This window comes from Lissotriton vulgaris, chromosome 3_2 (genome assembly GCF_964263255.1).
Source record: "Lissotriton vulgaris chromosome 3_2, aLisVul1.2, whole genome shotgun sequence".
NCBI classification, from domain to species: Eukaryota; Metazoa; Chordata; class Amphibia; order Caudata; family Salamandridae; genus Lissotriton; species Lissotriton vulgaris.
This window is the reverse complement of record NC_141690.1, coordinates 99,122,806-99,150,369: the sequence shown is the minus strand read 5'-3', so window position 1 is coordinate 99,150,369 and position 27,564 is coordinate 99,122,806. Positions and strand designations below refer to the sequence as shown.

The 27,564-nt window shown below is 43.7% G+C and overlaps 1 protein-coding gene across 4 annotated transcripts in view; it reads right to left on the bottom strand.

Annotated features, from left to right (window-relative positions):
* LCORL (ligand dependent nuclear receptor corepressor like) overlaps positions 1-27,564 on the bottom strand; it is a 649,811-nt gene that overhangs the window by 51,104 nt on the left and 571,143 nt on the right. For all 4 annotated transcript variants that reach the window (XM_086964041.1, XM_086964042.1, XM_086964044.1 and 1 more), the window contains one exon: positions 21,798-26,539. In XM_086964041.1, the coding sequence (XP_086820167.1) occupies positions 21,798-26,539 (4,742 nt within the window). The remainder of the gene's footprint in view (positions 1-21,797; positions 26,540-27,564) is intronic.

Here is a 27,564-nt window from a genome sequence, read left to right as displayed (position 1 = left end):
AAACAAGAAAATAAGAGGTGAGAATGAGAGAGATGCATTCTCTAACGCAATTGATGATTTAAATGCATACTACAAACCCACGGTTTGTGTTGGAGTAGACAGATTTAAATTCTTCCACAGAAAACAAGGGAAGGAAGAGTCCATAGACGACTATGTATCTGCTCTTAAAGACCTAGCAATTAACTGTCGTTTTGGACACCTACACGATGAATTAATAAGGGATCAAATTGTAATACAAAGATCAAACGAAAGTATTCAAGACAATCTATGGGATAAGGGAGAATACCCTTTGCAGAATATAATAGACATAGCTAGGAAGGCTGAACTCACGGGACGGTATGCTAAAGCGGTGCTAAAAGAAGACAAAGTAAAGAAGGAAGGTGAGAACATCAACAAGGTGTCTGATCAAAAAATTTGGAAGGCCAGGAAGCAGAATGTGAAAATGAGTGACTCCACACAGACTCACAGGAGGAATGAGACACGAGGTAGAGGATATTGTTACCGTTGTCTTAGTACTGCTCACATGGCATATGCCCTGCCCGTGAAGCAAAATGCACATTTTGTGGCCTAATTGGACATTTTAACAAAGCATGTAATAGAAAAAGACCCCAACGTGTGAAAGCAGTGGAAGATGAAGGGCAAGAGTTTAATAATGAGGATGGTGAAGACATCAACATGTACATACTCAACATAGACGATGAACAAGAAAAAGACAGTGTAACCAAATTAAAAGCTAAGACAAGAAAACCGGTATGTACTATGACGATTGGTGGTGTAGATATAAACATTGTGGCAGATTAGGGTTCACCTTATTCAATCGTGAACGAGAAGGTCTGGGAAGCCAAATTCAAAGAGAAAATTGGAGAAAGACTCAATGAACCAGACATTGCAATAAAATCATTCAATTGTAAACCTATAGAAGTACGTGGTTACAGAAGTCTAAAGTTTATATACACGGGCAGAGAAGCCGATTGTAAACTGTATGTCTCTAAAGTAGGACCATCCGTAATCGGATGGATGGACCAAGGAAGTTTAGGAATCAAGCTTGATCCTAACAGCAATGAACCGGTGCTGAGCCTTACCGACACGGACAACTATGCAAGTCAAATACTAACAAAATACCCCAAGGTATTCAGTGGCAATGTGGGGGTGCGCAAGGGATACCAGCATAAAATAAAATTGAAACCCATCACCACACCCACTGTGCACAAGGCAAGAAACATACCATTTGCAATAAGAGATGAGGTCAGAAACCAACTGGACAAGTTACTGATGGACGGAATAATAGAAAAAGTGGAGGCATCTGAGTGGGTCGCACCTCTTGTCGTAGCTAAACGCCCCAACGGAAACTGAGACTCTGCATAGACCTGCGAGACCTGAACCAAAATATCGTAGTGGAACAGTACCCACTCCCCAAGATAAATGAGATGTTATCCACCACCAACGGTGTCAAGTGGTTTTCAACCATCAACTTAAAATCAGCGTACCAACTACACCGGGAGAACAAGTCATTGACCACCTTTGTAACACCGTTTGGATGTTTTAGATTCACCCGCGTTCCATTCGGTCTAGCCTCGGCGGCTGCAATGTTCCAGAGATTAATGAATAACTTGTTTGAAGTTGTAACCGGAATATTGTTATTCCAAGATGATATTTTGGTGATGGGAAAAACAAGGGGCGAACATGACAGTCGAGTGGAGCAAGTTCTAGACATTTTGAACAACAAGGGATTAACTGCAGAGCATTCTAAATGCAAATTCGCACGCAATTCTGTCAGTTATCTGGGCCATCAGATAACCGGTGAAGGCATCAGTCCAAAAAACGATCTTATTCAAGCCATAAAGGACTTACCAGTACCCACCAATAAAGACGAAGTAAGGTCATTTCTTGGATTGGTGGAGTACTACGCAAAGTTCATTAAGAACTTTTCCACCAAAACTTAAGACAGCAATTGAAACTAAAGAACACATTCAGTTGGACTCAGGAATGTGAACAAACTTTTCAGGATCTGAAACGGGATATGTGCAAAACGCTACCCTTGCAAGGATTTGATCCCACTCTTCAAAACTACGTGACAACCGACGCAAGCAACAAAGGCATCAAAGCAGTTCTGACACAGAAGGATGCAAAAGGAACGGAGTACACAATAGCATTTGCGTCAAGGTCCCTGACTTCAGCAGAGGAAAAATTTTCGGTAATTGAACGGACGGCGTTAGCCTGTGTCTGGGCTCTCGAGCACTTCCGACAATACATCTCGAGAAGGAAAGTAAACCTATGTACGGACCACAAGCCTTTAACAAAGGTACTCACCACGAAGGGTCTACACACAGCTTCTCCTCGCCTAGCTAGAATCTCAATGCACCTGTTAGACTACATATATGACATACAATATGTTCCAGGTGTAAAGAATGTGGTAGCAGACTTTTTGAGCAGAATGCCACTGGAGACAAAAGGTGACACTGAGACCAATGAAATGGATGAATCATGCATAGCAAATTTATGGGAAAACTCCAGCGGAATAACAAAGGAAGAATAACTGGAAGAACAGGATAAGGAAAAAGTCATTAGATTAGTGACGCAAATGGTCAAGGAAGGTTGGTCTAGCAAAAACAAGTTGAGCGATCAAGCAAAACCTTTCAGGGAGGTTAAAAACGAGTTACCAATGGAGGATGGACTACTCATGAGAAGCGGAAGATATGCGCCACCGACGGTGATTAGGGAGAACATTTTGGAATTGTGCCATGAGGGACACCTGGGCATCGCTAAAAGCAAAAGAAGAGTGAAAAACATGTATTGGTGGCCAGGTGTCAGCCGGGATGCAGAAAGTAAGGTCAGATGTTGTAAGTTGTGCATGAATTCCGATAAAGCACAAGTAACCTTTAAACCACCTCTGCATCCTATATAATGTCCATCCATGCCATGGGAAAGAATTGGCATTGATATAATGGGACCGATACTCAATGACAGTGACCATCTTTACATAATAGTGATTATTGACCACTACACCAAATGGCCCGAAGTAAGAATCACAAGGAAGGCTGACTCACATCAGGTGGTTCAATTCTTGGAGGACACTTTCACGAGCGAAGGTCTACCAAAACGGGTTGTGAGTGACAACGGAGTACAATTCACCTCAGAATTGTTTAAAAAGTACATGGCAAAGCACAACATCGAGCACAAAACAACTTCACTCTACCACCCGGCTGGCAATGGGGCCGTTGAAAGATTTAATAGAGTCCTCAAAGGTATCATTCAGATAGCCAACTCTAACCAACTGAACTGGCAAAAAGAAATAATGAAAACGGTGTGGGCCTACAGGATAACTCCATGTGAGTCTACAGGCCACAGCCCATTTGAACTCATACGTGGACGTACTCCACTCAAAAAGGACAATGTGGGCTGGGTTAAAAGCTGCCCGCAGAGTACACTGGTCTTCCAAGATGGTGATAGAGAGACTGACCCAGGCACAATCTAGGAGCAAGAGCATCTACGACAGCAAACACGGATGCAAGGATGTGGAAATCAAGGCAGGTGATGTGGTAAAAGTAAAAAGAAGCGGACACATCGGAAAGGGTCAAGAAAGATACACCAAACCCCTTGTCGTGCGTAAAGTGTACTGCAATTCTGCACGCCTGAGTGACGGTAAGGTCTGGCATTTCTCAGCACTGTCTGCTCACAAACACCCTATATACGAGACAGAGGACAACACAGATTCTGGCGCCACGGAAGAGCAGTCTGGTGCACAGAGTGGGTGTCCGGCAAAACAATACTTTTCTGACACTGAATCTGACATTGAACTTCCTACAACCACGGGTGAAGGGAATGATAATCGTTTGCACAAGGAAACTCCACCAGGGGACCGTTCGACCGCTCCATTCCGACTGGTAGGAGCAAGGCGCAGGTTACCTTCTATTCCGGTGTGTGACCATGCACAACCAATGGACAGAAGCAGGGTTGGCAGACTTTTGGGACCGCCTGCTAAACTCAAAGACTATATATGTGAATAGCGGAGCCTTACGCTCCACCTTGTTTCTGGTTGGGTTCAGTTCTCCCCAAGGGAGGGGGATGTGTTGTGTTTATAATACTTGTGTCCACGTCGGGACACCTTACTTGATGTGCCTGCCAGTGTCCCTGCGAGGACACCGTACCAACAGCGATGACTGTCAGAAGTGACAGTTCCCAGCTGATCGCCAAGCTGACTGCAATCCAGCTCCAATGCTTGTAGGAGCACGTGTGTTGGTTCATAATTAATAAAGGAATTCACCATACTTTTGTGGGGTGATTCTTAACAATCTTCCTCCAAAACATTTGCTAGGGTAATACGAAACACACTGGTGAACACCTTCCAGGATTACTTATAGAAGACTCCACTAGCGCAAGTTGGTTTTTGCTCAAGCCAACTAAAGCACACTGCAGAACATTTTTGCTTTAAATTATATCATACACAAAGAAACTTCGGCAGATAGTTTAGTTATCTGCTTTGTGGATTTTAAATTTGCTTTTGATACTGTTAAGTGGAATGTATTATGAACTGGGGTCTCTAAAATCTTCTGCAGTAAAAATCGATGTGAGCTACGCAAGGCCGAGCAACTAGCGCATTTGCCCGAGAGACCTCCCTGAAGCCCATCTTGATTGACGTCAAGCCTAATTTCACAACTACTACAATGTGCTGAGTGAAAAACAAGTTCTGATATTGCAATATGATATTATCAGACCCTCTGCTTACATCCCTCAGAGGCAGGAAGAGAGTGTAGTCACCTCACAAGCCAGGCTCTGAAGGAGCTGTGTCAGCGGTCCAAGTGCAGCTCCGCACTCCAGAGTGGTGGAGTCCCATGAGAAGGGAAGCTGCACAGTCAGTCTTGTAAGTAAAGGTCAAAGAGTGAAGGCTGATACAGAACTGCAGTGCTGAGCCTGGAATGCAAACTTTGTAACTGGGTATACACGAGGAAACTCTGGGCTATAAATGCCATGTTCTGGTCTTATCAGGCACGCCGTGTCCAATAGTGAACTAGGTATTTATGATCCTATTTCAGTAGCTGCACATGATGCTCAGCAGAAGGCACAGACTTGAGGAGATGATCAAATGTGGCGCTTGAGTAAAGTCATTTGAATTACGCAAGAGAATACAAATAAATCAGACAATTGGTCCTGATGATTACAGAAAAAAAGTAATTTGTAATCGCCAAAATCATCCATTACAAGAAATACATCATTTGCATAGTCCTTAAACTATCTACACCTTTTTCAAATTCATCATCCAAGAAACCCTAAATGAAGTCCAAAACTTCATTAGGGGTTCATAATTGTTCACACTTTTCGTTTGGTAAGGCCCCGATCCTTAAATTAGGCCTGCCATAAACATTATGCAGCTTTACTGAACGATATATTTTCATTTCATTTTAGTACTTTTAACATAGCTGTGCCCATTTTAAGTCTCGTCTTAGCCCAATCCCTTCCACTTAAATGTCTCATTGCAACCCTGGACCTTATAAATTAAAAACCTCTTATAGTATAAGAGTGGGCTTAAAGGGTTGGACTGGATTTCTAATGTAAATGAAAGAGGTTGGGTTCATATTGAGCAACACTTTTCCCCTACAGAATTGCAGGCAATACTATGGCTTCCTCAGAGAGCATGACCATTAAGACGACACATACTCATTACCACTCTTATTTTATTAGAGTATTGGCAAAATAGCATGTGCAAAGCACGCCCTACCTCCTTTTAATCAAGCATCGTCGGCAACCCAGACTTCCCACCTGGCATCACAACCCGGTTTTTGCTCACTAGAATGGTGGTGCGGTTCCCGCTAGCAGCAGTTTAATATTGCTTGAGCTACCTGCATTATGCCGACTTGTTGGCCTGCTCCTCCACACCGACCCTCGCATCTCTGCTCCGGCATAAGTTGCGCAGGATTACAAAGCATGGTGCCGGGCTGCGAAAGGGAGGGGGGCGGAGTTCAGAAACAACGTCATTGTGGTATTTGGGTCTCAGGCCCTCATACTCGTGGAATGATGGATGGACACCAATAGTGTGGTTGGATAACTGGCCCAGAGCACGTGCGCGCGGCCCCTTTTATTGTCAGGGCCATCTGACTGATGACGCCTGTGGTGGGTGGGAGTTCAGTGTGTGATACAACATGCTGGAACACTAGAACGTATCCAGCTGGATACTACATCCCTCCCAAACTTTAATGAAAAGATCCAAACAAATGAAGTCCGAACCTGAGGGAGAGAATACAATTTGCAAACAAAACCATAACACAATAATGACGACTCCCAGGTAGTCTCTTTCGCTGATGGTCAACTACTGACGATGGTGCCCTTGCCTCCAGGACCACTAGTTCTCCTTGGCACGATGCCAGGGTGCTCTGTGGATGTAGTCTTTTCTTGGATTTGCAGACGTGCAACCTGGAGGTGGGATCTACAGTCTCTCTTTTTTTGTTCCACATCCAGTGAAAGTGCAGATGGAACAATGGTGGATCCGTTACGTGTAATTTCCACTGTACAGTCCTGGGTGAAGTACTTTCTCCGTCTGATGATAACTTCCAACAGGATCTGCAGTTGCAGGATATCACTCTCACGGATACTCCTCTCTCGTGGGTGTCCCCTCTCACTGGACGACTGGGAGGCCCTTTCCTGCCAGGCTTCCACTGGACCGGTGGGCTGCCGCCCTGTCGCTCCAAGCGCGTTGGAGGAGTCGCTATGGGTCCCTTCTCCGTGTCCGAAGCTCCACCTGAAAAGAGTGTTGTTGGCACTTGTTCCTTCGCATGCTACCTTTGTTCTCCCAGGATTTCCAGAGCGAGCTTTAACAGTCCATCTCTCGTGTTGGGAACGGCTGCCACCAGGGTCCAAGAGGCCTCTGCCCCTTGGATTTCTGCGGTCCTGTGTCCGTTCCATCCCAGAGGTGGTTGTTGCCAATGGACCGGCTTGCTCGCCTCTGTTGTCACCGGGTAATCTTGAGATTCGCAAGTAGATGTGTACTTCCAATGATACTGATGTCTTCCAGGCACCGTGTTCCGATGTTCTTGAACCTTTGCACTTTCTTCTTCAGGTGTTCCCCTTCTGGTGTGTGTGTGTTGATCTGTCACGCACACCTCTTTACTCTTCTCCTCATCTTTTCATCTTTCGCAATGGTGTCTTGCTACTCAAGTTCTGTCTGCGCTTTCTTTCGCGACGCGGTCTGATCTTCTCTCATTTCTGTTTGCTTTAACCAGGCTTCTCCGTGTAGCGTGCACTCAACACGTTTCCCCCTGGTTTTGTCCAAGCACTAGGACACTGCTTCACTTTGCTCAGTGACTGTACCTGTCGTCGCAACCTTCTCTCGCATGATTACTTCTGACTTTTAGATGATGCCTTCTTAGTTCTTCATGTCGGATGTCTTTGTCAGATCTCTTCGTTCTGTGACTTCTTGCAGGTCAGCATCATCATTGCGACTCAACTGGCAGGACGGCTTCTTCCTCCTTGCAACCAAACTGGCAGGTCGGCTTCTTCTTCCTTGTGACCAACTAGGTGGTCAGCTTCTTCTTCCTTGCGACCAACTGGGTGGTCGGCTTCTTCCTCCTTGCGACCAACTGGGGGGGTCGGCTTCTTCCTTGCGACCAACTGGGTGGTCGGCTTCTTCCTCCTTGCGACCAACGGGGTGGTCGGCTTCTTCCTTCTTGTGAGTCTTCATGCTTCTGGTGGTCTGCGTAACCACTCCTCCTTCTCATCGCAGTCCTATTACTTTGGCGTGCTTCTGACTACGCTCTTCTGTCCCTTCAGTGACTTGCTGCTTTGGGCGGTTGTCTTGCAGTCTTGCCTCTGCGGTGATTGCCTGCGGCCACTAGGCATCACCGCACTCTCCGTCTTCGGCCCTGGCAGTCTCCGTTCAGCTGTGAGTTAGCTTTCACTCTTCCATTTGAAATCCCCAGGCATCTCCGTTTTTCCTTTGCCGAAGGGGGGGGCGTGCTTACTTCCTTTCCAGAGGAATGACAATGTCATAGGGGTCTGCCTGTCCCTTCAGTCGAATCCTGTTCGCTGTCCTCATTATCTGCTTTGGACAGCCGCAGTTGCTTCTGTGCGGTGTTGTTTGACTTCTGGCACGGTCGTGCGCCTTGTCACATCATCCTCACCGGCTGTGTAATGGCTTGGCGCCACTCTGGCATGGCAGTTCTCTTGCGCAGTCTTTATGCACTTGGCAGTCCTCACTGTCCAGTGTTGCTTTTCTGTGTGCATAATGTATGTGCCATAGTCAAACTTTGTGTCCTTCAGATGGGTGTGACCTGCACACAAACTGTCCTTTTTTTAAACACCCTGGAAATGTGCATCATCTTGGTGCCTTGATCACTCTTTCCCTGCTACATGTAGTTGCCCTTTAATCGTTTCCAAAGTGCAGTACTTCAAGATGGCCACTAGATGGCACTGTTCGCACTACTGTCAAAAGTTCTGTAGCCTCGGCAGCTTCTCCACGCTGCAGGCTGTGGTCACTGATTCCTTTTGGGTCGAGCAGCAGTCTCACTTTCACTCTGTTGTGAAGCGTGGGGTGCCAGCACTGTGGAGCGCTAGAGCCTTCTAACCTCTCTTCAGGATTGCTCGCAGGCTCCCCCAATGCCTTGCTCTCTGACATGACGGCTGCCCCACGTTACAGCCAGTGAGTGAAGATGTGTTTTCTGTTTACAATGGGGTGGGAAGGGGTGAGATTCGCAGGCTTCCTCTGCATCTCTCCACCTCCCGGTAAACTTCATTTTCAGTCCGTGTGGGGAGGGAGGGTGACATGCTGCACCTTTAGTGCATAGGGGAGGGGCACCTCTTCCCCCTCCAGGCTTCTCAGTTCAAAGACTTAGCGGCGCTGGCCGCACACAGTCTAAATGAGTTCTCCGCCCCTCGCAGCAGCCTCAATTACTTCCTTTGCTGCATGGAGAGGGCCGGAGCTGCCGCTGGGGAACTTGCCTCCTTACCTCGGGCTGTGCGGGAATAACACACGCTGGACACCTCACCGCTTTTACGGGCGTTTAACTCCCGGCTCTGTATCATCAGGCGGGCTGCTTCGCCGCCTTCTCCTGTGCGCCTGCAGCTCTGCCTTTCGTTCCGCCATGGCGCTCCCTATCCTCGCTACCCAGGACCGGAGCCGTCTTCACCTCGCTCTTTCCCCCGCCGCCGCAGCCTCACATGTCTTGTGCTGCGTGGCGGTGGGAAGTGTTGGCGCTTCACGGGTCTGCTCGCACTGCATCGCGCAGGGATGCACTTTCTCTTTCAGCTGGGCAGTAGAAATCAACTGGGCTGCGCAGGGGGTTAGCTGGCGCCGCTCCGCTTCAGTTCCCGCAGGCTGCTCCACTCAGCTTCGGGCTGGCAGCTGATTCACCCCCATTACACCCACCTACCGCAGCCACTTACAGTTTACTCTGCTGCGTGGGGGGAGTGGGAGGGGGGAGGTCAGTGCATACTTTTGCCCAGTGCAGCTGGGTGGACTCCCGCTGGCCTTGATTCAAATCGGGGCATGTCGCACTTCGTCACGGGGGCTGAAGGAGCGGGGTGGCCTCCCACTGGTGTCTGACTGTACAGGGTCACTTCCCTTTGCGTTCCCCCTTCCGCTATTCCTCACCTTCGGCCGGTGGGCCCTTTCATCCACGCGGGTGGGCTCCGCTTGTTTTCTCCTCACTTGCGGGGGTCACTCCGACGCGGCCGATGCAGGTGGGCTCCGCTCGGCTAGCACTGCTTTCCACGTCACTGACGGGGACGGGGGCGGCTCACGAGGTGTGGGGTGGGCTCTCGACCTCCTCAACTTCGCCCGGGGCACTTCTCATGCCCACGGGTCTTCATGTCACCGTCTTCACACCTGGGGCTCTTCACATGCCCCACAGGCGATTAGGCATTTCTCGCCTGCTCACAGGGGGTGCCCTTCACAGGGGCAGCTCTCTCTCCCTTTTCACAGTTTCTGGGCTGCTGCATGCACAGGCACAGGCCCCTCGTTGCCAATGTGGTATTTGGGCCTCAGGCCCTCATACTCGTGGAATGATGGACGCAGACACCAATAGTGTGGTTGGATAACTGGCCCAGAGCAAGTGCGCTCGACACCTTTTTATTGTCAGGGTCATCTGACTGATGACGCCTGTGGTGGGTGGGTGTTCAGTGTGTGATACAACATGCTGGAACACTAGAACGAATCCAGCCGGATACTACATCTGTCATCTTTGGCCCGCCCTGCTACAGCTAAGTTCAATACTGCCAATCTGAGCAGCTGATATGAGTGAGAGCCGGCACCTGCAAACAAAAAAAAGGCCTAAAAGAGAATGACGAGATACAAAATAGAGATGTGGGGTGTGCGAGCTACTGACAAGGTGTTGGCGAGCTACCGGTAGCTCGCGATCCACTGGTTGGAGACTGACTAAACAATTAGAATGCATATCCGAAATAGCTTGCCACCACTCTGTAACTTATATCTAGGTCTTTGTGTTTTTACAGAGTGAAGAAAAAGGTAACTAGAAACTTCTATTTCAAGCAAGGCTTTTGTCCTTGCTCCCACCTATTTCCCTTTCTCTTGAGTGATTTCCCTGTGTGTTTAAAAGACACAAAGATCTCCCACCTAAAACTAATGGAATGCAGGTAATCCCCTTATTATATGCCGCTGATTTGGCAGTACTTGACCATACCTCTCTATATGTCTACAAAGTTGTGCGAGTGGAGAACAGTGAAAAGTTTATTTTTCTAGTTAGGAAAAGGTTGGAGAGATACAATGAAATACTAAGGCTTTATTACCAGGATAATAGCTTATTCATAAGTCGCAAGGGATCAGGCATATAGAACTATAAATAGCTCTAAGTGGCCTTTCAGTGAGATGAAGGGAAAAGGGACATTCCAAAACAGTGCATAGGGTGTGTTTAAGGACTTTGTGATATGGTAGGGTTAATGTGCCCTTGATTATATTAGGCGTCTATAGAATATATAGGATTTTTTGTTTGAAGATGGGTGGGAGGTTGATGAGACTGTTAGGGTGTGATGATATGAGGGAGATGGATCAAAAGTTGGTTAACAGAGTACAAGTAAATTGTAGATCTGTATAAGGTGTTGGCAAGTAAGTGGTCTGAAAGAAATTGTGAGTAGAATATTTTTTGCAGTGGAGTATATTTTGTGTGTGTTTTAGATTGAAGGTCAAGTCTTCAATTAAGATGAAAGAAAACGAGGAACACAACTGACTACGAAATATGCAAGGTCATCAAATAATGACACAACCTCTAGTTGCTCTTTAATTGATTGGTCACAGCAAAAATTATGTTTCCTAGGGAAATCAGAATGAATGACAAAGTATGTCAGCAGTATTATGTTATGTTAATGGCCCTTACATAGCACACCGATACCACTGGTCCCTTGGTGCTTACCGGAAGGCTATGAAACGTATTACTCCCAAGCTTGTTTGAATAGGAAAGTTTTTTAACTTTTATGTAAGGGAAGGAGGGAAGTGTCTTTCATCAAAACATTCTGGCAATCGTATCCAGACCAGAGATGTCAAGACTAAAAATGCCCTGCCGCTCATGGGTGCTTTACTAAAACATGGGCATGTCAGTAGGTTTGCCTCTGAAGACAGTAAGCAATGACTGGGCACATAGAGGCTCAAAATTTCTTTGATGTAAACTGGCACAGTGCAATGAAGCGCCTTGTCACAATACACAAGCCCTTAAACTTAGCCCTCTGTTTAACTGGCAACCAATGAAGATATTGCAGCAGAGGAGAGGCATGCGCCCATCTCAGTAGATTAAGTAACAACCTAGCTGCATCATTCATTGTCAACTGGAGCTTGCACAGCAAGTGCTTGGGAAGGCTGATGTACAGGGCATTTCCATAGTTTAACCATGACAATATCATTGCCAACACCACTGTCTGCATAGTGGAAAAGAAAAGAATTGAAACCAGTTTCCAGAGCGGTCTCAAGAGACCTGTGCAGCTCCTGCATACCGCTGCCACTTGCTTGGACATTGACAGGCTACTGTCCAGCTTAATGCCAAGGCGTTTAACTAATGGAACAGTGTACATGGGGGAACCTAGTTCCAATTGCCAGACACTGTCAGTCCAGGACTACTAGAGCGTGTGTGTCCTGAGGCGGAAGCTGGGACAAGAGAGTGTTTTGTGCAGCTAGAAATATAATTTATTTCAAAACTCACTGCGCCTTGGATTTTATTTTAGTCACCGTTTTTATTTTCGGTACCACTATTTTGTGCTCGATTGTCTGAGCGCTGTGAGCCCTTCTTGAGCTCGTTGCTCTGTTGTCAGCCACACTGCAGCCGATTAGGTGCTGCCGGGGTACTGCCTCAGACACCGCCATCTTGGGCGAGGAGCAGGCGAGCGGTCTAGTGCTCGGCCCCTCATGCCCTTGGGGGTATAAATTCTTCATTTCTCTTGCGCGTTTCTGACTACTAGAGCGTGTGTGTCCTGAGGCGGAAGCCGGGACAAGAGAGTGTTTTGTGCAGCTAGAAATATAATTTATATTAAAACTCACTGCGCCTTGGATTTTATTTTAGTCACTGTTTTCATTTCCGGTACCACTATTTTGTGCTCGATTGTCTGAGCGCTGTGTGCCTTTCTTGAGCTCGTTGCTCTGTTGTCAGCCACACTGCAGCAGATTAGGTGCTGCCGGGGTACTTCCTCAGACGCCGCCATCTTGGGCGAGGAGCGGGCGAGCGGTCTAGTGCTCGGCCCCTCACGCCCTTGGAGGTATAAAATGGCTACTTCATCTAGGGAGCGCAGCGGGCGCGCCTACAGCAAAACAGTCTGCGCCCGACCGCACCGGACCCGCGCTTAGCGCAGGAAACTATGCCCATTTTTAAAAAATACACTACTCAAGAGCTGAGCTGCTCAGGATAGACCAATATCCCTGTAAATATTTGGAAAGAGCAAACCCTGTAGATATCTCCACTACCTTTAGCTGCGTCTCCTGTGGTTTTCAAACGCTTACTAATTCTCCCTCTTTATCACACAAACTGCTTAACCCGCACCTGGCCACGACTGAGTGTCTTACTTTAAATAATCATCAGCGGACTGATAACAAGCATAAGTTTGGGTCAGAGCGCCCGGCCAGTGGGAGAATAATCTTGAAATGTTTTTTGCTGAACACTAGATCAATGGCTAAGCATAAACATGAAATTGAAGCACTGATTATTGACCACGCTTCTGACCTAATGTTCCTAACAGAAACGTGGGCAACTGATGCCTCAGGCCCGGACTGGAATGTTGCAGTTCCTGAAGGCTACTCTGTAGAATATGTAAATAGATTAGGAGCAGTGGGTGGTGGAATTGGGATAATCTACAAATCCTACCTAAAAGTTTTCGCTCTCCCCCAACAGGACCTGGAGGCCGAAGCCATGAGCTTTAAAATTAAAGACAATAACTGCTTGATATTCTCGGGCCTGCTTGTGTATCGCCCCCCGGTCTAAGAGCCCCTTTTATTAGAGCATTACATACTTACCTAGAAACTACCTCTGACTCTACCACCTACACTATTTTGGGTGATTTTAACTTCTATTTAGAAGCAAATAACAACTCTGATTCGACTACATTAATTGATAATTTTCTTAGCTTTGGCATGAATCAATTAATCTCGAATCCCACTCATACTGCAGGACATACCCTTGACGGTATTTTCACAAACAACGATCATATTAAAGTTATTTCGATCCAACCGGTTCCTTGGTCCGACCATAATGCTATTTTCTTCAATTTGCTATTAAATAACCTCGCAAATCATCGAAGAGGTCTTACACTCCCTGAAAAAATACGCTCTTGGAAGAAGCTCGAACCCACTCTTTTAGCTGACATACTTGCTAAGGATCCCCCTGTATTTGAGCTTGATAACACTGAAAATGGAGCGATTAAATTCCATAATTGGATTAGCCATGCAGTCGATGAGTTGACCCCAGTGGAAATAAAAAAAAACAGAAGACGGTCCGCCACTTCACAATGGTATTCTGCAGAGGTGAAACTTATAAAACTGAAATGCCGGCGACTGGAGCGGTTGTGGCATTCAGACTACAGTCATCACAACAAACTAGAATACACCAAAGTCTTGCATGAATATAAGTCAGCAATAGTTCAGGCTGAATCAGCCTATTTCACAAATGGAATTCAAGCAGCCTCCAACACTGCCAGAGAATTATTTAAAACAGTCACCCATCTGACAAAAAGCCCCCGTGATACTGTCTTCAGTCCCAACCAGAACTTTGTGACAAGCATCGCTACCTTCTTTCAACAGAAGGTCCAGGAAGTCTATGATGACTGTAGCACCTTAGCAGCAGATACACTTACTGACAACAGTGAGACTACCACTCTGACTGCTCCCAGCTACTCCTGCTTCCCTCTACTAGAGGAGACGCAGGTGGTGGACTTACTCACACAGATGAAATCAGGATACCCGCTAGACCCCTGTCCACCTCATGTACTGCATATGATTCCAGAGACTGTGACAGCTGTCCTGACACCCCTGTTAAACAAGGTTATCCGCTTAGGTGAATTCCCCAGTAGCTGGCAGAGAGCCTGTATCCGGCCCATCCTTAAGAAGGATACGCTGGATCCTACTGAACCCAAGCACTACCAGCCCATATCCTGCCTGCCCCTTTACAGCCAAGATTCTGGAGAAAGCCATGAATCAAGAAATAATGAGATATGTAGACCATAATAAGCTACTAGATCCTTCACAACATGGATTTCGACCCTTTCCCTCAACAGAGCCTGCCTTGATCATGGCAACTGAAAACATACGAAGGACATTGGATGAGGGTGGTAGAACGGCCCTGATTTTATTAGACCTAACAGCGGCTTTCAACACCGTTAACCATTCGGTCCTGATAAACAGACTAAGAACCTTAGGCTTTGCCGGCACTGCTCTGACCTCTTTAACATCTTTTCTGGATTCCTGAATACAACAAGTGCACTGGGAAGATCTTCAATCTGACGAATTCTCCAACCCGGGAGGGGTTCCCCAGGGCTCGGCACTATCGCCTACGTTGTTTAACCTGTATGTCACGCCTTTAGCCGCCCTAATTCAATCTCATGGCCTACAATTAGTGTCGTACGCCGACGACACACAAATTGTAGTGTCGGTATCCCAGTCAATTGAAGCTACAGCAGAGCGTTTCAGGAACAGCCTCCTTGGTGTAAAAAGCTGGATGAGTCGTAATTTTCTAAAGTTAAACACGGATAAGACCGAAATAATTGAGTTCGGCCAGAAACCTTCAGTTTGGAGCGACCTTTGGTGGCCTCCTGAGGCCGGTTCCTGCCCTAGTCCAGCAGATAAGGTTAGGAATCTTGGTTTCATGTTAGATAAAGACCTCTCATATAAGGCGCAAATCAACCAGGTGACCTCCGCTTGCTTCTATACCATCAAGGTCCTTAGAAAAGTCTTACCATACATCCCGCCAACATTAAAAAAGACGGTGATAGGTGCCCTGGTAATGTCCTGAGTGGACTATTGCAATTCACTCTACTTGGGCACGGGAGAAAAACAACTGACCAAGCTACAGGCAATTCAAAATGCTGCAGCCAGGGTCCTGCTGAATCTACCAAAGCGTCACCCAAGCTCTAAAGTCATACGTGAACTTCACTGGCTTCCAATTAGGCACAGAATACAGTTTAAAACCCTTTGCCTGGTCCACAAGTCCTTGTATGGCAAGGGACCTGACGACCTGACCAAACTCCTTCCTCGATATACACCATAATGCACTTTGAGCTCAGCCAACCAGGATATAGTATGTCAGCCAAGAATAAGGAAAGCCCGATGGGGTGGAAAATCTTTTTCTTACCAAGTCTCCAGATCATGGAACTCGTTGCCCCCCGCGTTGCACTCACAAAAATCTAAAATGTGCTTTAGAAAGGCATTGAAAACCTGGCTTTTCTCCCTGCCCTAAACCTGCTCTCACCGCTTTTTCTGTACCATAGCGCCAAGACGCTGCGGCATTCGAGCGCTTTATAAATATTTCAGTCAGTCAGTCAGGGATTCCCATTCCTGGTGACAGCCAGCACTTCAGTCTTGTCTCGATTGATCTTCAAAGAGTTAGTTGTCATCCAGTTCCGGTGAACCGCAAAATGCTCTGCACGTTCAACCGTGACTGTGAAGAGCTCTCAATCCGCAAGGCCAGCTGAGTACCATCCGCATAGTTGAACAGTTGCCACTATGCTAGTGCTGTAATCAACCGCTGTAGATAGATGTTAAGCAGTGATTCTTTTAAGAGATGGCGCACAATGCCATCCATTCTGAATGTACATTTCTTTTGACAGTAGTCTTTTGTGGCCATTCTTTAGTCAGGAGAATGATTAGTAGAGTCAATAACGAAGTAATTTAAATCCTATTGGGAATGTGGTATCTTTAGTGGAAAGACTTTGTTCTGGGTCCTGCACTGCAATGTAGATTTCCTTAGCTGTTGGAATTCTATTTAAGATGGACACAGAGAATATAATTTGCCTGAAGTTATAAGAAACTGTGATTAGAGAACAATACTGCTATGGGATCATTTTTTATTATGGTTCCTAGAACTAGCCCAGCCCTTAAAAGGACTACTAAATTGTTAGTACCCTGGCAAGGTTAACACAACAGAAAAAGGTGATCTGGCTGCTAAAGCTAACACAAAACAAGTGGGGGAACTGGATTTTTCAGTCCTAGAAAGGTGGTTACGATAATCTCCACTGGTATGCCAAAACTGTGTGTCATGAAAAGAAACTTTTTTCCTAAGCTCTGAGTATTAATATATGTGGTATTTGTATGCCAAGAACTTAGCGAAAAGGCAGCTGAGCAATGTTCAGGGTCAAATTTAACCAGCCAGTGTAAAACACTGGGTTACTGCTTGAGGGGGCAGGGAGGGGTAGGGGTGAAACCCTATGCAAGCAGGAACCACCATCATTGTCAGGGTGAAGTCACAAGCGACCCTATATTAACCTGTGATCAACCCTCTGGTAGCTTGGCATAGAGCAGAAAGGCTTAACTCAGAGGCAACGCGTAAAGTGTATATGCAACACTTCAGTGACACAGTGAAAAGACCACAGAAGTATCCCTTTTTGGAAAAATACAGTAATAACTAACAAAATAAAACAAGACTAAAATGACAAAAATCCAATCAGTAGAACCAGAGATATGCAAGTATAAAAAGAGCGCCAAAATGGACAAAGCGCCAATTATGGATATGTGGTTGCACCAGACTGAGACATTGTCACAAGCTTGGGCCAACAGCGATGGAGCGCGGGCCGGCTACAGGGACCTAGTTATGCCTGTGGAACAAAGTACCTTGGGTCCTGGTTGAGGAGTGTTGTGAGGTTCCGCACTGAGGAAGTGTGGCACAGCAGAGGCGATGCGTCAGTTCCAAGGTCTTGTGTCGCCATCAAGGATCCCGTTGATAAGGCCTTGCCGATGTGTAGGTTCTGAGGAACTGTGAGGCTATGATCAAGGTTGCCATCAATGAGAGATGCGAGGGCCTGCGTTGGAAAAGCTTTGCACAGGCGGCGATTCTGCTGAAGGCTGCAAGGTCGATACAGAGTCATTCGTGTAGGGAGTACCCTGGCAGCAGAGGTGATGCGTTGGTTCTGTTCGGGATTGCGCAGAGCAGATGTGTCAGTTCTGCTAGATCCCCAGATGGTTATATGAATGGAAATAAGGAAAAGTTGGTGATGTGGGTGAGAGTAGTGGAGTACGTGAAGTTAGAGTATAGTGCGTGTCACAATGTTACTATTAACATGGCATGTCATTTAGCCAAAAGATTTCACAATTACAATAATTAATACAGTGTATCACATAGCCATGTATGGAAAACAACATATCCCAGTAAAGCAAGTGCTGTCGATAATACTGGCAATAATGGAGTGTTGACGTTTCAACCCCTGAATGACTGTAGGTCCTTCTAATCCTTACTAACGGGGTCTTCCTCAGGACTATAGTGGGTGTAGGCCTGGAAAGGTGGGGTGGGGCACCGTAACTGAATGAAGAGGGACCTAACAAGAATTAGAGGTTAGACGGATCGGGCTCAGCGGCTCCAAGTGAATAAGAGCGGAAAACACTAGGTGGGTGAGTCAAGTCTTAATGATCCAATCCATGTCATTCGTATCAATCCATAACTCTAGTATTCCATTTGTATTAATCCATACCTTGAAGATTATGAAGAGGGAACCCTGGTTGCCTCACAAGGGTTAAATCTGTCCGTACATCCAAAAAGGAATCAAAAACCTTTTTCACCACAATCGCGATTACCGGATGAACCGTGTAAGCGATGGTAGTAGTGCGGTGCTGAACCGCTACTCGCTAGGGACGCTCCATACAATTGGAACGGGTCTGATTCCTTTTTGGATGTACAGACAGATTTAACTCTTGTGAGGCAACCAGGGTTCCCTCTTCTTAATACTCAAGTTATGGATTAATACAAATGGAATACTAGAGTTATGGATTGATAGGAATGACATGGATTGGATAATTAAGACTTGACTCACCCACCTAGTGTTTTTTTGTGCTCTTATTCACTTAGAGCTGCTGAGCCCGATCAGTCTCACCTCTAATTCTTGTGAGGTCCCTCTTCATTCAGTCACAGTGCCCCACCCAACCTTTCCTGGCTTACACCTACTATAGTCCTGAAGAAGACCCCGTTTGTAAGGATTACAAGAACCTACACTCATTCAGGGGTTGAAACGTCGACATTCCATTGTTGCCAGTATTATAAACAGTACTTGCTTTACTGTGATGTTGTTTTCCATACATGGCTATGTGATACACTGTAATAATCATTGTAATTGTGAAATCTTTTGGCTAAATGACATGCCAAGTGAATAGTAAAATTGAGACCTGCACAATACTCTAACTTCACGTACCCCACTACTCTCACCCAAATCACCAACTGTTCCTTATTTTTTTCCCTTTTCCAGCTGGGCCCTCACATTTTTTTCAATGTCTTCTCAATTGAAATATGTGTTTAGTGTGATTAAATTACACTGTTGCAAAAATCTGTTTATTTTTTATTTTGTTTTTACATGATTATATATATTTTTGACACTGTTAGATGTACTATTTTTGACACTGTTAGATGTACTATTACTGGGACCACTCCTTATTATACAGATCCACAGATGGGCTGGCAGAGCACCTTCATGCCCACTTCCTCAGGTCCAGGACTAGAGTGGCACCACTTTGCAGGATAGGACTCACCATTGGCAGAGTCCAGGTGCTGAGTTCGAGGTTGTGGAAGCTTTGTGTCCCTGAGGCTCTAGTCAGGAGGCCAGCCAGCTTGGAGTCACTTTGGAGTACTGAGTTCAACAGATGCAGGTCCAGTCCTTCTTACCCAGGCAAGAGGTCAGCACTGCAGAGTATCAGTTTATTCTTAGCAGTAGTGGCAGTCCTTTCAACAGCACAGTAGTCTTTCCTGGCAGAGTATTCACAGGTCAGAAGCGTACTGAAGAGGTGATGTTGAGGTCCAATATTTATAGCTGGTGCCTTCCTCTGGAAATGGGAGAAGCTTCAAGAGGTTTCCCTCTGAAGTCCCCAGGTATCCTGCCTTCCCTATCCTGACTCCAGACTAACAACAGGGGGTTCTCAGCCCTTTTTATGGAGGCAGGATGTGGCCTACTCAGGAGTAACTAGGTCTGTGCTCAGTTCCAAACCTCCCATCCCGCCAGTGATGGCCCATACAGGCACACCTAAGCTCTCTATTGTCTGTGGCTCTCTAGGAGGAATACACAAAGCTCAACTGTCAGCTACACCCAGTCATGTGACCCAAGGACAGGCAACAGGCACCAAATGGCTAGGATAGGAAAATGGTAACTTTCTAAAAGTGGTATTTTCAAAATTTTAAATCGGACTTTTCCATGAGAGAGGATTTTCCATTACAGTTCCAAAGACATCAAATATGAACCGGTTACCTGCTTCCATTTGAAAATTACAGCTTACTAAATGTAATAAGGTAACTCTAATGCCATCCTTTGGGAGAGGTAGGCCCTGAAGTAGTGAAAAATTAATGTAAGAGTTTTTCACTCCCAGGACATATAAAACTTAAAATCACACGTTCCACTTTTTAAATACATTGCACCTTTCCCAGGTGGCTGTTAAGTGCATACAGTAGCGGTAACTTACTTATATGTATTTAAAAAAAGGTTTGGGACAGGGGCTGATCTTGCCAGGTCAAAAAGACAGTTTAAAACCACACACATAGGCTGTAAAGGCAGTCCTGAGACAGGTTTAAGGGGCTACTTAAGTGGCTTGTACAATAAGTGCTGCAGGCCCACCAAAGACCACCCTAAAGGTGACAGGTCTAACTTACAGTTAATGAGTGACAGGAGACGTAGCTGGAATCCTAGAACAGAAGTGCACTGCCTCTGTGTCAATTGGAAACGTAGGAGGAGAACCAGTAATTTTCATTACCAGTGAATCCCATTCAAGACTTCAAGGTATGGGTGATGCTGAAATGGTAGACTGCAGAAGTCAGGTTAGAGGGCCAGCAAGACCAGGATGCAGGGATTAACTCCATCTGTGGTCAAGATGGAATTATCTATTAAAAAAGGTAGCGGTCTACATGCTGCAGTGTGATATGAAGCCAGATTGGTAGTCATGAAGGAGATGGCTAGCACTGATGTGATCTTGAAGTTGAGCAGAGACTGCCTTGCCCACGATCTGATCAATGAAGTGTACATGAGTGATGGCCTGGTTGTTGAGGACGTCAACAGGATCTAGTGAAGGTTTCTTGGGGAGTTGGAAGATCTGGCCTAGATTGAGATCTTCTGGGAAGATCCATGGAGTGATAGAGGCACAGACAATACAGCTGTGAGAGCTTCCCCAGAGATAGTTTTCATGATAGACAAGAGCTAGACATCATTCACACAGGGACTGGCTTTGAGGGAGTTGAGTATGTCAGCAAGATCTGTGAGAAACAGGGCTTTAAAGGATGACCCTTGTGGGAGACAATGACAAGAGGCAGGTGGAGGAGGAGAAGCAGGATAGGTGTTGTATTTTTATAGGATGTGCTGTATTTTTTTCACTGAAGAAGCTGACGGCATTGCATGTTTCTCTGAAGTGTGAGATAGGAGGGTGGGGCACAGTGTTGATGCAGTACTTTATCTTGAAGAATACAGGTAGGAAGATATGAGGAAGAAGACTTCGAAGTGGTCAGAAATGCTGGGTAAAATCTTTCTAGAGAGCAGATTTACCTTTCATAAATATTGATTCATACAACTCGTGTTTCATTTAATTTGAAATTGGAATATTTGAAAATATTTTTTATAGTCATTGCTCACCATCTAAGTGTTGTCAATCCTGAGGCGATAATGCTCTAAGAATAAGGTACCTCATATTAATCTCTTACATGTTTTTTGACTGTCTGGCACTGATTGGGAGTTTTGTTACGCTTTCTGCTTGTGGACCTAATGTGTATCCGAAGCAGATCATTCTTCCCCACTCGAAATATCATTATTTTATTTATGCTTTAATCTTTTACAGTGAATGTGATGTAAGAGGATAGGGATTTGTGAAAACAAGAAATGACATGCCTCCATGGGCTGCTGTGTTAGAATACCATACTAACCCCCCCACTAGGAGCTATTCTTTTAAACTAGTGTTACTGTTTAAACTTCTGATACAGCTGGATAATAATTTTCAAAACAGAATGATGTTACAAGCAGCTACCAGTGACTTAACATATTTCATGATCTTTTTATAACACATTCTTAATTTGCTCCTTAGCAATAGAATTTAACATGAGTTCATTCATAATCATATGCTATGACAAAATATCAAAATAACTATTTCATCCGTTGCGCATCTTACCATATTCACTCACTATTAAAGGAACTATAGATTTAATAGGTAAACTCACCTGGCTGTATATCTGAATAATGACTTGTGCTTTTGCAGGACTGCTTCTTCTGTCTCTTTGCCAAATTCAGATCCTCAATGTCCGATGATTGTCTACATCTTTTTCCTTTGGTATTTCCTTTAGGTATTTTAGAGTCATTCACAAGTCTGTTTGTGGAACATTTAGGCACAGCAGACACTTTTTCATGGAACATTTTGGTAAGATTACCTAATGATTTTGAAATTAAATTCTTTAATCTCGGAGATTTGTTTTCCATATTATGCTGATTGGAATGAGATCGTAATGTCCAACGTTTTATCTCACCTTTATGCCGCCTTTGATTGCTCAGACATTTAACAGGTTTAGGCAAGGAAAACACTTTATTTGTTTTATAGCATTCCCTCTCTTTAGAAGATCTGATTTTCTTCAAAAATACCCTACAATCATGAACACTTTCAAGATGATACATGTTTTGACTGGCTTCATTTGCTTTGCATGCTTTACCAGCAGTGTCAAAATGTTTGCTCACTTGACAATCTTTATCAGGTTTACAAAAATCTGATATGTTACCCAGATTATTCAAGTTCTGTAACTGCATCTTTTGAGGTAGCAATGCAAGACAGCATTCAGTATTATTATTCAAATTTGGCTCCTGAACTTCTAGTGTGTTTTTTTCTTGAAGCCATGTATTGGTTTTATGATCAGCCACCTCTTTCTTACTTTGGCAAACATGTGTTGGGTTTTTTATTTTAGAATTCCAAGCAAGATATTGCTGAATATGTGTTTTACTTTGGCTTTTCCATCGCCTTTTTCTTGAACTATTAGACATTTTTGTTCTCATTTGGACTAGTGCTATTTTATTGTTCCCTTTACATCCATCCTTGTATCTGGCCTCTTTAGGTTGCAATTGTGATTTCCCTGACATTTTTGAAGGTAACACAAAAGATGTAATCTGTTTGACAGAGATTTGAGAACTGGAGTCAGCTTTCTGGATACCTTTTTTACTCTTCCGGTTACTAATCACCTCAAGAGAACTATGTGTATTTTCTTTCCTTCCCATTATGATAGACTTTGTTTCTGTTGTTTGCATAAACCAAGAACAGACTGCTTTCATGTCACATTTTTTTTTAAAAAGCATTTTCACAGGCGATAGTTCAGTCTCTGAGAGACAATTTCTCATTGGCCCCAATACCTTCAATGCATTCTTTTGTTCAGTAGGCTCCCGTTTTATTGAAATATGCTTTTTAGATTTGTTTTCATCTACCTCTAACCAGGTTTCTGCCATCTGTTCAAATCTATTATTTAGTTCCTCGAGCAAAGTATCTTTTGAAGCTGAAGCAGTCCACCACTTAAGAGCATTGTGAGGCTGAAAAATAGAATCAGCTGACACTTCAAATACAGAACCAAATGTGTCAAATGCACCCCCAGTTTGTATACTGGTTGACTCAATTATTTCTGGAGTATGCTTGAATTCTTGATTCACGATTGATTTATTACTCTTACTATTGAAGGTCTTTTTTTCGCTTAATTGATGTTTGCATGATCTATGTAGCAATGCACGTTTGGGAGAGAAAGCACTAGAAGATGCTACAGCATGTAAAAATATGGCTGAAGGTATTTTTGTTCTAACAGATTGTCTTAGCTTAATTCCTTCTTTTGTGCTTATTAAATTGTTTGCATCGTGTGATCCAAATCTGGGAGAGCAACGTTTGGTACAATCCTTTATGTTTGCTGATTTGCACACTTGAGGCTTTTCCTTATACAAAGTATGTTCTACAACATTATTTTGATCCTGAGAAGACATGGAGCTGTTTAAACTCACTGTTCTTTTCTGAGAGGAAAGTCTATTTACAGTCACTGAGATGCCAGAGATTTTGACTTTTTGTGGTCTTCCGGGCTTCCTAATCACAGTGGCAGACATTTCATTTGGGTGTTTTATGTTTTTAATCGGGTAATGCAAACCTGGTCTTTCTTTGACTGGACCAAAATGATTATAGGAATTTTCTGATCTATTTTCAGCATCTGGATTTGGGGCTGCATATATTTCATGTAATGTCTTTCCTTTTGCTGAAATGTGTGGTAGATGTTTTTCTTGACTGTTAAAACTAACATGGTGTAATGTTGTTCCACTTGTTGAATTGATTTTATCTTCTAAAACATGTCTCCTGGTTCTCCTTGATCTTCCAAAAACTACAGTTACTATAATATTTGCATTGTTAATATTTTCAGTAGCAGTAACATCACATCTGCCATTGTTGCCAGTACTGAGAGGTTCATTTTTTCTATCAACACTTCCAGTTAACTCCATTTTAAGTTTTGGTGGCCTTCCAATCGGTCTCTTAATATGCTTGACATTTTGTGGACCTATTTTTTTAGGTCTTCCAGGTTTTCTTTTGAAAACAGACTTTTCAATGCTGCTAGCTGCATCCATTGTTTCTTCACCTTCACTGCAATCCTTGTTTTTTGTTTTACCAGTGATTGGCATTTCACGGTCACACATTCTTGATTCTTCAGTAATGGGTTCATTAAACGTAGCAGTACTGCCCTGTGTACACAAAGGATTTGTTCTCTCTTTTGCCGTCTTATCTAGTGTTTTCATTCCTTCGAATTCTGTAGACCTCTTGAAAAGATAAAAGCTAACATTTTCTGTTGATGATAAATCAAACGAGCTTAAAATGTATTTTGCACCTTCTTTGCTACCAACTTGTGATACAAACATACGCTTTATAGGACTGGCATAAGGTGGATGTTCCCAAGTTTTAGATCTCATCTTTCGTCCTTCGCAATTAGTAGTCAATACCCCAGAGCCACAGTGTAGCGATTCTTCCATTAACATATGATTAGTAGCTAGCGTATTACCTGAAACAGTTTTAATGGTGCTTTCATCATCACTTGAAGGATATTGTTGTATCAAATTTACTCTTGCACATGTGCCATGATTAAATTGCCTTTTACATGATTTTTTGTTACTCCCAAGTGTATCTTTTGTCTGTTTTTTTGACATTTTACACTTTCCAAAAGAAGAAGGTGCAGTGAACTTCTTATTCCCTAAGTGCACTGTGTCTTTTAAACGCTCAACAACTACCTGAACATGTGTAATCTTAGCAAGTTTGTTTAAATCCATATTCATATATCTTTTACCTTCTAGACTGTTTTCAATTTTGGTGTTTTCCAAGTGTACATATTTTTGCTGCTTTACAGACTCATGGTTAGACCCATATTCAGTGTCCCCCATGGGAGCCAACATACTATTTTTGGTTCTTCCAAAAACCTTGGCGCCATTGTCCTTAAAAGCATTTACCTTTTCTATTGCAGCGTGTTTCAAGTATTTTTGTGATTTTGATTTTTTTCTGTGTGCGATGCTACTAGTTCCCTGATAAATGGTTACTGCAGAAGAATTTTCAAAATGCTGTATACTTTTAGAGCTACCTTCAAAACCAGGACAAGAGAGACTGGACATCTGTGTGTCACACTTTTGCAAGCATACAGATTTTGACTTCGGAGGTAAATTTAGATTATTCATGGGATTCGGCAGACCAGTATTTTCGAGTCCCCAGTAAACATCTTCAAATCTTTGTCCTCTGGTGCGTTTGACTGCCAGTTTTGGTATCTTAGCCGTTTTCTCAAGCACTGATATTTTTCTCACACAGGTTTCACCATAATGAGCAAACTCTCTCTTAGTTTGCAAAGACTGACGTTTAGAAAAACATGAATGAGGAGAGTTTGGTTTTGAAAGGAGAGCTCTTTGACGGTTACGAAATCTAGTCCGGATAGATGCACTTTCCATGTTTTTCTCTTCTTGGCCCAGTAATTTCATGAAATTATATTCACTTGCCCTAGAATTCTGAACAAAACATTTAATGTAGTCTCCATGTTTTCCCTGATGTTCAGGCTTCTGAAAGTTTGAGTATTTTAATACGTCAGTGGGAATTTCCAATTGGTGTGTTTCTATTGAGTTAAGTTTTTCATTAAATCGGTCCAGTAAATCCTGGAAAATAGCATTGTCACTTTTATCAAATGTTTCCTTATTTAAAGATTGTCTGTTGCCTTGAACATCTGTGTGTGGAAATTTATAACTATTGTACAAGTTACATGCACTGTAGCCATCTACTGGCAGTAGAGGTGGAGGCCGACTGATGCTCGATTCAAGTCTGTTGGCTTCACAAGCAGAAGGCTCTTCCACAATTTGTTTCACATTTTCAGAATGATAAATCTCTGCAGGTGATAATTTTGGTGGTGAGGGACTTGGAGTTCTATTGCATCTTTTAATGTTTTTCGATACATCACAAGCTACTGAAGGGAAAGCCTTTCTTGCAAGTGAACATTTTTTCATGGATCGCTCACAACAATTCAGAAGATTAGAACTATCACATAAACCCTGGTTCAAAAATGTCTTAAAGCTTCCTAATTTAACAGTTTTGCAAGACAAACGTAAATTTTTTATACAAATAGAGAGCGGTTTCAAAGCTGGTTTTATATTTTTAAAACGACACCGTCGTGTATGCCTATGCTCAATCGAACTACATATGAGGCCTTCCACTTGGCTGACCGAGCTTTGATTTTGTTGATTAACGTGCGATTTGGTGCAATTGCATATTAAGGAGCAGACATTTTTTCCATGAAGCAAAAATTTCAACATTTTCAAAATCTGTTGCTGATGATATCTGCATAACGAATTCAAAACTTCCTTCAATGCAGTTCCTTTTTTCAGTTCCAAGACTTCCCGAGATTGTGATAAATTGGGATCAAGGCGTGAACGTAATCTAGAAAAAAAATATTGCAAAACCATGTTAACATACATACCCTGGAACATCTGGTAATAAGTTTTATACTTAGAATGCAATGAACGGTCATGAAGGACTTAAAGGACCCCAAATGAATGTCCTACTTTAAAAAAATTGAAGAGTGTAGCTATACATTGTAATGAATGGATTTTTGTAATTAGCTACTGTTTAATATATTGCCAGCACATTCGGTTACATCTATGTTTATCAATCATAATTGATATTTTGTTAAAGAAAAATCAAGTGTAAGTTTCATAACTTGAGGTTCACAGAATGAAATGTCTGTGTTTAGCTGTTCATTCAATGCATTATGCAAGCAATAGGACATTCATTTCAAAAGGGTAAATAATAGTAATTGCATACATTGCGAATGGGAGGGTAGACAGGAGAAAAATAAAGCGATACAGGCAAATAGGAAAAAACAGATTTCAGACAGAAAACAAGCATTGGTAATTGAGTATTATTGGCTTTTTCAATGATATTTAGCCCTGCAGCAGCATGGATAGTTTATATGTTTTTTTGTTTAAAAAACTTCTATGTTGCAGCTGCCGTGTCATTTTGTTGGTGCGTGCCTACGAAATTAGGTGGGTATTTTTTCTTTTTATTTACCAATCCGAGCTCAATTGCTAAACAGTTTAAACAAGCATTGGCATAGCCAATAGCTCTGGCTTTTGGGACCTTATAAGTATTTAGTTATGCAGCACAATATCCTTGGAGCAACAACATCAACTGTTGCATGGCTAAGCACTTATAAGGTCCCAAAGGTGAGACCTACTGGCTATGCCAATGATTGTTTTCTAATGAAGTGGCCTCTGTGCTAACACTTGCGACTGGTGCTTTTTTACATGCAGTCTCATCCGTTCCACTCTAATGGCTCCCAAACTGGGCTCGCAAACTGCAGAGTCAGCAGAAAAAAATAATGCAGATAAAGAAAAAAGAAGAGAGCTGAGTGGCACAGGTTTACAAAGGAAGTCGGAGCACAACTACCCCAAAAAAGGATTTTC